The sequence below is a fragment of the Aegilops tauschii genome, chromosome 1 (genome assembly GCF_002575655.3).
Source record: "Aegilops tauschii subsp. strangulata cultivar AL8/78 chromosome 1, Aet v6.0, whole genome shotgun sequence".
Lineage (NCBI taxonomy): Eukaryota > Viridiplantae > Streptophyta > Magnoliopsida > Poales > Poaceae > Aegilops > Aegilops tauschii.
In genome coordinates, this window is record NC_053035.3 from 217,054,334 (window position 1) to 217,068,726 (window position 14,393).

Consider the following 14,393-nt stretch of genomic DNA (forward strand, 5'->3'; position numbering starts at 1 on the left):
GGGGTCTTGTGGCTCTCCTCGGCAAGGATCTTGCCGAGGACCGTTGTCTTTTAATCCTCATCTGATCTTGAATATTCCTTGGTCTTGACAAAGATCTGCATGCCACCATGGAGGTGCCTCCCGAGCCCTAGTTCCAACGTGGTTGGTTGAGTTGGAACCCGTGGGCTCGAGGGTGGCTCACTCCGCTGGTGTGGGCGAGCTGCCCCGGCAAGGGTCTTACTGGGGGAGCCTGCTTCGTCCTTCTGCTTCTTTGTGTTCTTGGCCTTGGCATTGCCTTGGCCGTCTTGGGCTTTGGTTTTACCTCGGTTCACCTTCCCTGTTCTGCTCGGTGCGGCCGTGGGCGCGGCTCCGACTGTCCGTGCACAGGTAAAGGGGTACAAAGGTGCGCCCCTTCTTTTGTACACTGACACCGTGCTTCCTAGCAACAAAGTCTCTCTTATCATAACGTTGATTCTTTGATTGTGGGTTATCAAAATCAACAGCAGGTTCAATCTCTACATCATTGTTATTGCTAGGTTGAGTATCAACATGAACATCATCATTAATATTATCACTAGGTTCATGTTCATTACCAGATTGTGTTTCAGCATCAGAAATAGAAATATCATTGGGATTCTTAGGTGTGTCAACAACAGGTTCACTAGAAGCATGCAAAGTCCTATCATTTTTCTTTTTCTTCTTTTTAGAAGGACTGGGTGCATCAACATTAATTCTCTGAGAATCTTGCTCAACTCTCTTAGGGTGGCCCTCAGGATACAAAGGTTCCTGAGTCATTTTACCCCCTCTAGTCATAACTCTAACATAATTATCATTTTTCTTATTATTTAGTTCATTGAGCAAATCATTTTGAGCCTTAAGCACTTGCTCTACTTGAGTGGTAACCATAGAAGCATGTTTACTAATGAGTTTAAGTTCACCTTTAACTCTAGACATATAATCACTCAAGTGTTCAATCATATAAGCATTGCGTTTCAATTGTCTACCAACATAAACATTGAAGTTTTCTTGTTTAACAATAAAGTCATCAAACTCATCCAAGCATTGGCTAGCAAACTTAGTAGATGGGATTTCAGCTTTATCATATCTATAGAGAGAATTTACCTTTACTACCTGTGTCGGGTTATCAAGACCATGTATTTCTTCAATAGGTGGTAAATTCTTGACATAGCTTTAATACCTTTTTCTTTCATAGATTTCTTTGCCTCTTGCATATCTTCAGGACTGAGAAATAGAATACCCCTTTTCTTCGGAGTTGGCTCAGGAAGTGTCCAATTATTTTCATTACTCAACATATTATTCAACAGCAATTCAGCTTGATCAACAGTTCTTTCCCTGAAAACACAACCATCACAACTATCCAGGTGGTCTCTGGAAGCATCGGTTAGTCCATTATAAAAATATCAAGTATTTCATTTTTCTTAAGAGGATGATCAGGCAAAGCATTAAGTAATTGTAGAAGCCTCCCCCAAGCTTGTGGGAGACTCTCTTCTTCAATTTGCACAAAATTATATATTTCCCTTAGGGCAGCTTGTTTCTTATGAGCGGGGAAATATTTAGCAGAGAAGTAATAAACCATATCCTGGGGACTACGCACACAACCAGGATCAAGAGAATTAAACCATGTTTTAGCATCACCCTTTAATGAGAACGGAAATAATTTAAGGATATAGTAGTAACGAATTTTTTCCTCATGAGTGAATAGGGTGGCTATATCATTTAATTTAGTAAGATGTGCCACAATAGTTTCAGATTCATAGCCATAAAAAGGATCAGATTCAACCAAAGTAATTATCTCAGGATCAACAGAGAAAGCATAATCCTTATCGGAAATACAGATGGGTGAAGTAGCAAAAGCAGGGTCATATTTCATTCTAGCATTCAAAGATTTTTCTTTCAGCTTCGCTAACAGTTTCTTAAGATCATATCTATCATTGCAAGCAAGAAAATCTCTAGCAGTTTCTTCATCCATAACATAACCCTCAGGTACATCAGGCAATTCATATCTAGGGGGAGAATCTTCATCATCACTTTCATCAATATTATCAGTTTCAATAATTTCAATCTCTCTAACCCTAGCAAGTTGTTCATCAAGAAATTCACCTAATGGCACAGTATTATCAAGCATAGAAGTAGTTTCATCATAAGTATCATGCAAAGCAGAAGTGGCATCATCAATAACATGCGACATATCAGAATTAATAGTAGAAGGAGGTTTAGGTGTCACAAGTTTACTCATAACAGAAGGTTAATCAAGTGCAGAGCTAGATGGCAGGTTCTTACCTCCCCTCGTAGTTGAGGGATAAATCTTGGTTTTTTCGTCTTTCAAGTTCCTCATTGTGATCAGCAGATATAAATCCCAAGTGACTCAAAGAATAGAGCTATGCTCCCCGGCAACGGCGCCAGAAAATAGTCTTGATAACCCACAAGTATAGGGGATCGCAACAGTTTTCGAGGGTAGAGTATTCAACCCAAATTTATTGATTCGACACAAGGGGAGCCAAAGAATATTCTCAAGTATTAGCAGTTGAGTTGTCAATTCAACCACACCTGGAAAGCTTAATATCTGCAGCAAAGTATTTAGTAGCAAAGTAGTATGGAAGTAACGGTAACAGTGGCAAAGGTAATAGAAGCAGTTTTGTAGTAATTGTAACAGTGGCAACGGAAAAGTAACTGAGCGAAGATCAATATGTGAAAAGCTCGTAGGCATTGGATCAGTGATGGATAATTATGTCGGATGCGATTCCTCATGCAACAGTTATAACATAGGGTGACACAGAACTAGCTCCAGTTCATCAATGTAATGTAGGCATGTATTCCGAATATAGTCATACGTGCTTATGAAAAAGAACTTGCATGACATCTTTTGTCCTACCCTCCCGTGGCAGCGGGGTCCTATTGGAAACTAAGGGATATTAAGGCCTCCTTTTAATAGAGTACCGGACCAAAGCATTAACACTTAGTGAATACATGAACTCCTCACTATGGTCATCACCGGGAACGGTCCCGATTATTGTCACTTCGGGGTTGCCGGATCATAACACATAGTAGGTGACTAATGACTTGCAAGATAGGATCAAGAACTCGCATATATTCATGAAAACATAATAGGTTCAGATCTGAACTCATGGCACTCGGGCCCTAGTGACAAGCATTAAGCATAGCAAAGTCATAGCAACATCAATCTCAGGACATAATGGATACTAGGGATCAAACCCTAACAAAATTAACTCGATTACATGATAAATCTCATCCAACCCATCACCGTCCAGCAAGCCTACGATGGAATTACTCACGCATGGCGGTGAGCATCATGAAATTGGTGATGGAGGATGGTTGATGATGACGACGACGACGGATTCCCCTCTCCGGAGCCCCGAACGGACTCCAGATAAGCCCTCCCGAGAGAGATTAGGGCTTGGCGGCGGCTCCATATCGTAAAATGCAATGAATCCTTCTCTCTGGTTTTTTTCTCCCCGAACGTGAATATATAGAGTTGGAGTTGAGGTTGGTGGAGCCTCAGGGGGGCCACGAGACAGGGGGCGCGCCCCCACCCTCGTGGACAGGGTGTGGACCCCCTGGTCTTGATTCTTTCGCTAGTATTTTTTATAAATTCCAAAAATATTCTCCATGAAGTTTCAGGTTATTCCGAGAACTTTTATTTCTGCACAAAAATAACACCATGGCAATTCTGCTGAAAACAACGTCAGTCCGGGTTAGTTCCATTCAAATCATGCAAGTTAGAGTCCAAAACAAGGGCAAAAGTGTTTAGAAAAGTAGATACGATGGAGACATATCAGAGCATGATATTTTTTTTGATTGTCATCCTTTGTGTGGAGGTCGGGATCGTGCGATGATTAACTCCTACCAACCCTTCCCCTAGGAGCATGCATGTAGTACTTTGTTTCGATGACTAATAGATTTTTGTGATAAGTATGTGAGTTCTTTATGACTAATGTTGACTCCATGGATTATACGCACTCTCACCCTTCCACCATTGCTAGCCTCTCTAGTACCGCGCAACTTTCGCCGGTACCATACACCCACCATATACCTTTCTCAAAACAGCCACCATATCTACCTATTATGACATTTCCATAGCCATTCCGAGATAGATTGCCATGCAACTCCACCGTTTCGTTTATTATGGCATGCATCATCATTGTCATATTGCTTTGCATGATCTTGTAGTTGACATCGTGTTTGTGGCAAAGCCACCGTTCATAATTCTTTCATACATACCACTCTTGATTCATTGCACATCCCGGTACACCGTCGGAGGCATTCACATAGAGTCATATTTTGTTCTAGTATCGAGTTTTAGTTCTTGAGTTTTAAGTAAATAAAAGTGTGATGATCTTCATTATTAGAGCATTGTCCCATGTGAGGAAAGGATGATGGAGACTATGATTCCCCCACAAGTCGGGATGAGACTCCGGATGAAAAAAAGAGGCCAAAAAATGAGAAAAGGCCCAAATAAAAAATAAGAGAAAAGAGAGAAGGGGCAATGTTACTATCCTTTTACCACACTTGTGCTTCAAAGTAGCACCATGATCTTGATGATAGAGAGTCTCCGATGTTATCACTTTCATATACTAGTGGGAATTTTCCATTATAGAACTTGGCTTGTATATTCCAATGATGGGCTTCCTCAAATTGTCCTAGGTCTAAATGGATGTGGCTCCTAAATGGTCGTGGTGTTGATTGGAAAATCGGAGGGAGATGCTCACCGAGGATTGGAGCCGAGGTGCGTCGTCGCCTACCATGGTCTTCATCGCCGAAACCCTAGCATTGGGAATCAAACCGGGCTGACCTCAAGGAGAGGAAAAACAAATTGACTTGTTCTACGACATCCGACAGTGAGAGGGGGAGGTGTAGATGTGTACCTCAGCACCGGAGACCGTCGGAATTAGATGCATTGTTGGGCTAGGCCCAATAGGCTAGTGAGCCAGAAGAGAAATTAAAGCAACACCACCACCTAAAGACAAAGACTCATAAAATAAAAAGAGTCCAAAATAATTTATAAAAAGACTCAAAATAATAAAAGACCCAAAATAATAAAATATTCAAAATAAGTATTCTTAGTTTAATAACAAAAAGACTCAAAAAATAATAAAAGCACTCAAAATATAATAGACTCATAATAAATATTCTTACTTTAACAACTAGAAGACTCAAAAAATAATAAAAGACTTAAAAATACAATATTAAAATGTTCACCATTTGCAAACAACAAAAAGGTAAAACAATTAAAAGACTCAAAATATAATATAAATGTTTACCATTTACAAAATAATATTATCACTTTAATAAAGTAATACCGATATTTTTTATCATTATAATTAATAAATACTTAAAACACATGATAAATTAATTCAAATAATATTCTTACCTTAATAAAAAAAGGCAAACATTATTTCTGGCGTACGAGGAATCATGACGCCAACAGTAGACTAATTACCTACGGCGTTCATAGAAATCCAATGCCACCACTAACTTGTGCATTGTCAGTACAACTAGGCCCACAATATTAAAAAGCAACGCCACCACTAACTGTGTAAGGCTGGTGCACCAAATATGCCAACACCACCACTATTTATAGTACAAAACCATTACTTCCCCCATTAGGTAGAGCATGGATCAGACACCATATCTCAATGGAATCTAGTAGTACAAGCGATGGTTTTGTGAACCCATCATATGTTGCAAGGACAACAACATTGCCACGGAATGCCCACGGTCACTCGTTCCCGTCTCCCAGGAATTGGAATTGCAGTGTATATAGATTATCATTAAGCGTCCATATTTTTACCTCCTTTGCAAGATCCAAAGCCACTCGCATGTTTCTAAAAAACCAGTACTGGCTATAGGGTTTTTCCATGTGCACCCGCGCAATCGCCATCCATCGAGTTGCCTCTGGAGGCAGCTCGTCCTCTTCCACCACCACGTCCACTAGATCATCCTCTTTGAGCGCTAGTTCACATATCACCGCCTCCGCATCACTTGTTCCCGAGCCTGACCCTGAGGCCGAAGCCCTCTCGCTCATCTTGTTGCTCTTGCCCGATGAAGATTGTCACCGAGCGGTGATTCCTATCTCTTGCTCCCAACAGGAGGAAGGAAGGGGAAGGTCGATCTCAATGGCGGCTGGAGTCGTCGCCACGAGGAGAAAAACCCTAACGTGAGGGGAAACGTTTTCTCTATTTTTTTTGGGAAAAAAACGTTTTCTCCCGTTTTCTCTAGTGATGACTCGAGAGAAACTGTTTCCTGAGAAGCTGTAGGCCGCATGACCTCGTCGGCCAGAGGCCCAATCATGCAGAGGCGCAACTCCAACGGCCCAAGAATAAGGGAAACAAAAGGCAGTGAAGAATCCCTATTCGGCCGCCGCTCGTCCCGATACTGCTGTCCCTGTCCTCGCTGTGCGCCGCCTCGTCCGCACGCGCTCAGGTGCGCCGCCCTTCGAGTCGCCGGCGCCGGTCTCCGTTCCTTCCACTGCGCTGCCCTTTCTTCCGTACCACCTTAGTCCCTAGCCTAGCCGTCCGCACGCCATCGACGTAGCCGCTGCCGGAAGCAGTGACTGGCCGCAGTCTTCGCGCCGTTCCCGACGGCGACCGGCTGAGAGCCGACCTCCCCTAGTCCCCTTCATCGCCGTGGTCACCCACGCAACCACGTGCAGGCGCCCGGCGGCATCACCGTTTGCAACCAGTTCGGCAACACTGCTCGTCTGGTCCGTCAGCGACGGCGGGGGGCTTGCTCTGCCTATTTTCCTCCGCTGACTTGCGGTTGTCAACGGCTCCGGCGCCGTGCTCTGGTCGTCCGGCTGCTGCATTGTTCTGAACTTCTGAAGGTTGTTAAGATTTTAGAACCGATTCTGTGGCAACTAGTTATATTAGCTAGTTAGTAGTTGTTGTAATTAGTCCATCAATTGATTTCGGTTCTTATTTGTAGAAATGAATAGAAAGACTTTGCACAGTTGTTTTGCTAGTAATTCAAATGTCTTTCTGTTATTCCCGAACCCAACACAGTATGGTCAAACATGTTGGTTCAAAACTATGGCTATTTTGCTAGAAAGATCCAGTAAACACTACATGTACCTAGTAATCTAGGATTTTTTTAGCTTATTTGAATTATAGGATATGAGATATTGAATCTTTTGCTAAACAGATCCTTTTTTCTTTGCAAATATTACATGTTCCCAGTAGTATTCTTGGAAAATTTGGCCTTACTTGAACTAAAGGATTGAGAGAAAATGGCTTTTTTTCCTCACTGTTAACTTTGAGCCCGCCCTCAATTTTCACCCTGGATTCGCCACTGTGTGTGTGGTTGGTAATGTGGTTTGCTGAATCGCTCATGTAGCTGCGGTTGAACTATCTGACCATTCAAAAAACAGTTGAACTATCTTGCATTTGATAGACCCTCTTATGATTTCAACCCACTTTATTCATTTCATATAAGAGAACTCTCCGATTCAATGAAAGAACCCTGTCTATGTGAGTATGTGAATGCTGAAACTACTAAAAATTTCATGAATATTTTGATAAAATAAGCAAGTTGTTTGTTTCTCGTTGCACAGTCTAACCACTGTATTTTCATTCAACGTGATTTCTATCCTGGAACAATGAACAAACATATTGACCTTGGTCTTGACATGTGTATGTGTGTACATATATCCTTTTTGCTTACATCGTAAAAATATAATGAAATAAATTCCCGAGTTCAATATTTGCTAATGACACAAAATAATTTTGTTGTTTTTAATTTTTTAGAGCTAACTTTAGTTAAGCTCAGCGGCTCAATGCCTGATTTTCCGTTCGGTGGTTCACAGGTTCTTGGAGGATCTTAGGTTTCGTGAATATGGCATCTCATGCTGAAATGACGGGAAGCAATATGCTACGTCTTCAAAGCTTTCCTAGTAATATGGTATGCACCCAGTTGAATTATCAACTAAATATGCTTCTCTTTTCGGCAAGTAATCATTCTCATGTTCTTCTCTTTTTGTACCAGGGAAAACAAAGGAGTAGTTTTATCTCCACAAGACACCTTCCCTTGAGAAGGCCACGAGTGGTTCGACATTGCCTGGACCTACGTCATCTTTGCCGTTTACCTAATCAAAGGGCTATTGTGCCAAATATCAGAACAATGCCTGCTCTCACTGCTGCAGTATCCAGGGGAGTTAATAGTCCATTGATAGAGGCATCTGTTGATGACATGGAATTAGTTTCAAGGATTATTCACTTTTATCGCAAACCACTTCTTCAAGAGAGTGAGGCCAAGGAGTTACTCAGGAAAGTGCAGGCAAAGGTTTCTTCTAATATTATTGATATAAAGACTGAGCAATGCTTTAATGTTGAGTTGGAGGATTCACTAAGTTCTGCGAAGCTTGCAACACTTAAGTGGCTCCTAGCAGAAACTTATGAACCTGACAACTTACAAACAGGGAGCCTTCTGGAGGAGGAGGTTTCTATGAGTCCTTATTCCTTCCTTGTTGAGGTTGGTCCCCGGATGACATTTTCGACAGCTTTCTCGACTAATGCTGTCTCAATTTGTAAAGCTCTATCTTTAATGGAAGTAACTCGGCTGGAGAGGTCTAGAAGATATCTTTTGTGCCTTCAGCCTGGTAGTGACCCACTTGATGAAAGCCAACTCAACAGCTTTGCTGCTCTGGTTCATGACAGGATGACAGAGTGTGTTTATCCTAGCAAGCTCACATCATTCCGGTCAGATGTAGTTCCAGAACCTGTCAGTGTTATACCAGTCATGGAAAAGGGAAGGGAAGCACTGGAGGAAATAAATCTTAAAATGGGGCTGGCTTTTGATGAACAAGATATCAAGTACTACACTCACCTCTTCAGAGATGACATCAAACGCAATCCAACTACCGTGGAACTTTTTGACATAGCGCAATCCAATAGTGAGCACAGCAGACATTGGTTTTTTAATGGAAAGCTTGAGATAGATGGAGAGACCATGCCAAGTACTTTGTTTCAGTTAGTAAAGAGTCCCTTAAAGGCTAACCCTAATAACTCTATTATTGGATTCAAGGATAACTCGAGCGCAATAAAAGGGACCCTTGTAAATCACCTACGTCCAGCACTACCAGGTTCCACTTCACCGTTATCCCTTATGATGCGTGAACTGGGCATTCTGTTCACAGCAGAAACCCATAATTTTCCATGTGCCGTGGCACCCTACCCAGGAGCTGAAACAGGTGCAGGTGGTCGTATAAGAGACACGCATGCCACTGGAAAAGGTTCATTTGTTGTTGCCTCAACTGCTGGTTATTGTGTTGGAAACCTTCAAATTGAAGAATCATACGCACCTTGGGAGGATTCATCCTTTTCATACCCATCAAACTTAGCTTCTCCATTGCAGATTCTTATTGATGCTAGCGACGGTGCTTCTGACTATGGGAACAAGTTTGGCGAGCCTTTAATTCAGGGATTTACAAGAAATTTTGGTTCTAGGTTGCCAAACGGGGAGCGCCGTGAATGGCTGAAGCCAATAATGTTCAGTGGAGCAATTGGGCAGATTGACCATGCACACATATCGAAAGGGGATCCAGAAGTTGGCATGCTAGTTGTGAAGATTGGTGGTCCAGCATACAGAATTGGTATGGGTGGTGGTGCTGCCTCAAGTATGGTTAGCGGACAGAATGATGCAGAGCTCGATTTTAATGCAGTTCAGCGGGGAGATGCTGAGATGGCACAGAAATTATATCGCGTGATCAGGGCATGTGCAGAAATAGGGGAGAAGAATCCAATCATCAGCATTCATGATCAGGGAGCTGGAGGAAACTGCAATGTTGTGAAAGAAATAATCTATCCTAAGGGTGCTGAAATTGACATCCGCTCAATTGTTGTTGGTGATCACACATTGTCTGTGTTGGAGATCTGGGGTGCTGAATACCAGGAACAAGATGCATTATTGGTGAAGCCTGAGAGTAGAAACCTGTTGCAGTCACTTTGTGAGAGAGAAAGAGTTTCAATGGCTGTCCTTGGTGAAATTGATGGTAGTGGAAAAATTGTTTTGATTGACGGTGCTGCTGTGGAGCATGCGAAGTTGAGTGGCCTTCCGCCACCACTACCTGTTGTTGATCTTGAGCTTGAAAAGGTTTTAGGAGATATGCCTCAGAAGACCTTTGAATTCAAGCGCGTTTCTCGATCGGGTGAGCCCTTAGACATAGCACCCGAGGTTACACTGATGGATGTTCTTAAGCGAGTATTGAAGCTTCCCTCTGTATGTTCAAAGCGTTTCTTGACCACTAAGGTTGACAGGTGTGTGACAGGTCTTGTTGCACAACAGCAGACGGTTGGCCCTCTCCAACTTCCACTTGCTGATGTTGCTGTAATTGCACAGACTTACACAGATCTTACAGGTGGTGCTTGTGCCATTGGAGAACAACCGATAAAGGGTTTACTTAATCCTGAGGCCATGGCAAGGCTTGCTGTTGGGGAGGCATTGACCAATCTGGTTTGGGCTAAAGTTACATCTCTTGCTGACGTCAAAGCAAGCGGCAATTGGATGTATGCTGCAAAGATTGATGGAGAGGGAGCAGATATGTATGATGCTGCTGTCGCAATGGCTGACTGCATGATTCAACTTGGTATTGCAATTGATGGAGGAAAGGATAGTCTTTCTATGGCAGCTCAATGTGATGGCGAGCTAGTCAAAGCTCCAGGAAATCTTGTTATCAGTGCTTATGTGACATGTCCTGATATAACCTTGACTGTTACTCCAGATGTAAAGCTTGGGAAGGATGGGGTTCTGTTGCATGTTGACCTGGCTAAAGGAAAGCGACGACTTGGTTGTTCTGCTCTCGCACAAGCATTTGATCAAATTGGAAATGACTGCCCAGACATAGAAGATGTCCCTTACTTGAAAAAGGTCTTTGAGGTTGTTCAAGAATTGCTCAGTGAACGTCTGATTTCTGCCGGTCATGACATTAGTGATGGTGGGCTTATTGTCACTATTCTTGAGATGGCATTTGCTGGTAACTGTGGTGTTAACCTCAACATAGAATCAAAAGATAATGACCTTCTTCAAACACTTTTTGCGGAAGAGCTTGGTCTTGTAATTGAAGTGCATTTGGATGACCTTGATCTAGTGAAGCAAAAACTTAATGCAGCAGGGGTTTCTGCTGATGTGATAGGACAAGTAACCGCAGCACCAGAAATAGAGCTACTTGTTGATGGTGAGGTGCGTTTGAAAGAAAGAACTTCAGACCTCAGAGATTTGTGGGAGGAAACAAGCTTTCAGCTTGAGGAGCTACAGCGGCTGAAATCTTGTGTCAAGCTTGAGAAAGAAGGCTTAAAAAGCCGAACATCCCCTTTATGGCATTTGTCTTTTACGCCCAAATTCACAGACAAGAAACTACTGTCTGCATCCTCGAAACCGAAGGTTGCCATCATTCGCGAAGAAGGGAGCAACAGTGATAGGGAAATGTCTGCTGCATTCCATGCTGCTGGTTTTGAACCGTGGGACATCACAATGTCGGATCTCTTGAACCAGAAGGCTGATCTAATGGAATTCCGTGGGATCGCATTTGTTGGTGGATTTAGCTATGCAGATGTTCTTGACTCAGCGAAAGGCTGGGCTGCATCTATCAGGTTCAACCAGCCCCTCATACAGCAGTTCCAGGAGTTCTACAATAGGCCAGACACATTCAGCCTTGGGGTGTGCAATGGGTGTCAGCTCATGGCTCTTCTTGGTTGGGTACCAGGACCCGATATTGGAGGCTCGCTTGGTGCAGGTGGAGACATGTCCCAGCCAAGGTTCACTCACAATGAATCTGGGCGTTTTGAATGTCGGTTTATCAGTGTGGCCATAGGGGATTCTCCTTCTATAATGTTCAAAGGTATGGAAGGCTCTACACTGGGCATTTGGAGTGCTCATGGTGAAGGTAGAGCCTTCTTCCCAGATGAAAATGTCTTGTCTGATGTTGTGAAATATAATCTGGCTCCTCTGAGGTACTGTGATGATGCTAATAACGTCACAGAGGTCTATCCTTTCAACCCTAATGGCTCTCCGCTTGGTATTGCGGCTCTTTGCTCCCCTAATGGAAGGCACCTTGCGCTGATGCCACATCCGGAGCGTTCCTTTATGATGTGGCAATACCCATGGTATCCCAAGGAGTGGCAGGTTGAGAAGAGTGGTCCCAGTCCTTGGTTGCGCATGTTCCAGAATGCAAGAGAATGGTGTTCATAGATAAGGTAAATCATACTCCTGAAACATTTTCACCATTTTTTACGGTTCCCTATAGTTTTTTTTTAAGAAAACTTTTGGTTCCCTATAGTTAGATCTCTGGCTGGTCCGTTAACTAGACAGTCTGCTGCTCTCGTCTACATCTAAACCACTCATTCTGCAAATGGCGTCCTTGTTATTCTAAGTTCCTTGTAACTTCTCTTAGTTCGATCTTCATTGTAGTACCGTGTTAGCTTGAACACCGCTTTGTGCTTGAACATTGTTATTTGTGCAGTGATAATTACTCGTATTAAAATTCTAAAAAATTAATTACTCGTATTAGACATCCAGGATCTCTCATGTTCTAGCTCAGTGCTTCACTGCAATAGAAAGAATAAAAAATTGGTGCTAGGGATTGTATTATGTCCCTCTATTCATGGGGTCTCGTACAATACTGCCATGAAATAAATATTCGGAATTGAGATATAACTATAGGCATGGCAAATCGAATGTTTTTTATGGCAAACTATGTTGTTATGGGGATGGCATTTCTTTTAGCAGCCATGGCAATTCCTGGCAAAAACTGAAATTGCCATCTCGGGCGTTCGATTTGCCATGCTAAAAAAATCTGACGTTCGAAATCCTAAATATTTCCTTACCTTTCCTATCCTCGAACTTACAGGGACCAAATTTGTGGCCCGTATGTCTGCTTAGAGCTTGGGCATTCTGCTGTAGAGCTGATGTGGCCATGGATCAACTCAATACTATGCCTGTGAAATTATCACGGTCGAAGAGCTCAAGTGACAGACATCATTTCTCAGTTCTTTGAGCTGGAATATCTGTGCTACTTATTCTCAATTGGACAGTGCCTGTACAGGCGCTGCCTGCGAGCATAATTATGTTTCACTAGCTGAATTGAGCTATATGCTTCTTCTGCAACCATTCGCCTTATCCAATAATACCATGCTCTAGCTGTCCGGCAACATAAAATGTATCCTATCAGCTTTCTTTCTGCTGAGCATATCCATTTTGTAGTGTTGCCCGTTACATATTTGGGATTATGGTTTCAGTTTGGGGTATCCTTAAGAGGACAACATTTACACATTGTTGACAAAAGCTCATTGCTCGCGAGCTTAACTAGCGCTGGGTAGTTTGACTTGTTAACCTTGTAGCTTACTTTTTTTTACGGGATATTTCTCATGTGCCTGAGATTTTTCCTCGCGCCAGTCACTTTTCTTTTTCTTCCTTCTTCTTCTTCTTCCTCCCCTCTTGGTCAGACCTTGCCGGAGAAGAACTAGCCCCACCATCTGCAAAACCACAGCATTATCTATTTTAGGGGTGAGGATGCAGGGGATCACCGGAGTTGTTTTTTGGTGCGACGGAGCTTAGAGGGATGGCCGGGGCGGCGGCCAACACGGCGGTGAGGGGAGGTAGAGGCAGGGCGCCTGCTAGCTGCAGGCCGCGGAGGGCGGAGGCAGGCGGTTAGGCCTGGGCAGATTGGCTGGCGGCTGTGAGAGGAAGAATGACTGGAGGTAGAAGATGAACAGTAATGCAATCTATTTTTGACTGTTGGATGAAGATCTAAGGGCTATGGATCAAAGTGATTGATGCAGTTTTATTTTGAATTAACTGACGCGTAGGTCTACTCTAGCAAAGCTAGCCAGGCAATCAATGTCCTTATTTTGACTACGAATTACATGGGTGGTACTAGTTTCTCATAGACTTCTCAAGTATTTAATTTCCTTCACAATCGGGGCATAGACCGAACCTTGTAGCTTACTCTTAATTGGTCTCAGTTTCTTTTAGACATCAAAGTACTCTTTATTGCAACATGATCACCGTGTTACCTTTTACAAGAGCATCAACAATTTCTACGGGTGGATCTTCCATCCACCCCTCATACAGTATTTTTATCTAGTTTGGCTAAATCATGGGCAGCACAATTAGACTTTTTGGGAGCATGCTCAAACATAATATGCGAAAAGTCATACGCAATGTGATATATCATCAAAAACTGTCACCGATAGACCGAAAGAGCGACCTTCATTCTTCGTTATCTTTGTCACCTCAAAGTTATCGAAGTTCACCTCTATGCGGTTACAACCGACTGTATTTGTCAAATTGAGACCAAACAGTAAGACCAGTGCCTCGGCCATAAGCGCATCCCCACATCAATTGATTTCCCCGCAAGCTTGTTAAGCTTATAGGCTTCAACAGTT

At 42.8% G+C, this 14,393-nt stretch overlaps 1 protein-coding gene across 2 annotated transcripts; it reads left to right on the forward strand.

Moving 5' to 3' along the window:
• Window positions 1–6,288: 6,288 nt before the first annotated feature.
• LOC109756015 (probable phosphoribosylformylglycinamidine synthase, chloroplastic/mitochondrial) lies at window positions 6,289–13,164 on the forward strand. Of its 2 annotated transcripts, none has more exons than XM_020314887.4 (4): window positions 6,289–6,841; window positions 7,820–7,914; window positions 7,999–12,203; window positions 12,857–13,164. In XM_020314887.4, exons 2-3 carry the CDS (start codon window positions 7,849–7,851, stop codon window positions 12,196–12,198), a joined length of 4,266 nt encoding a protein of 1,421 aa, XP_020170476.1. In that variant the 5' UTR covers window positions 6,289–6,841; window positions 7,820–7,848; the 3' UTR covers window positions 12,199–12,203; window positions 12,857–13,164. The 2 variants fall into 2 exon arrangements, with proteins under 2 accessions (XP_020170476.1, XP_020170477.1); XM_020314888.4 differs by having other exon boundaries at window positions 6,289–6,441.
• Window positions 13,165–14,393: the final 1,229 nt, after the last annotated feature.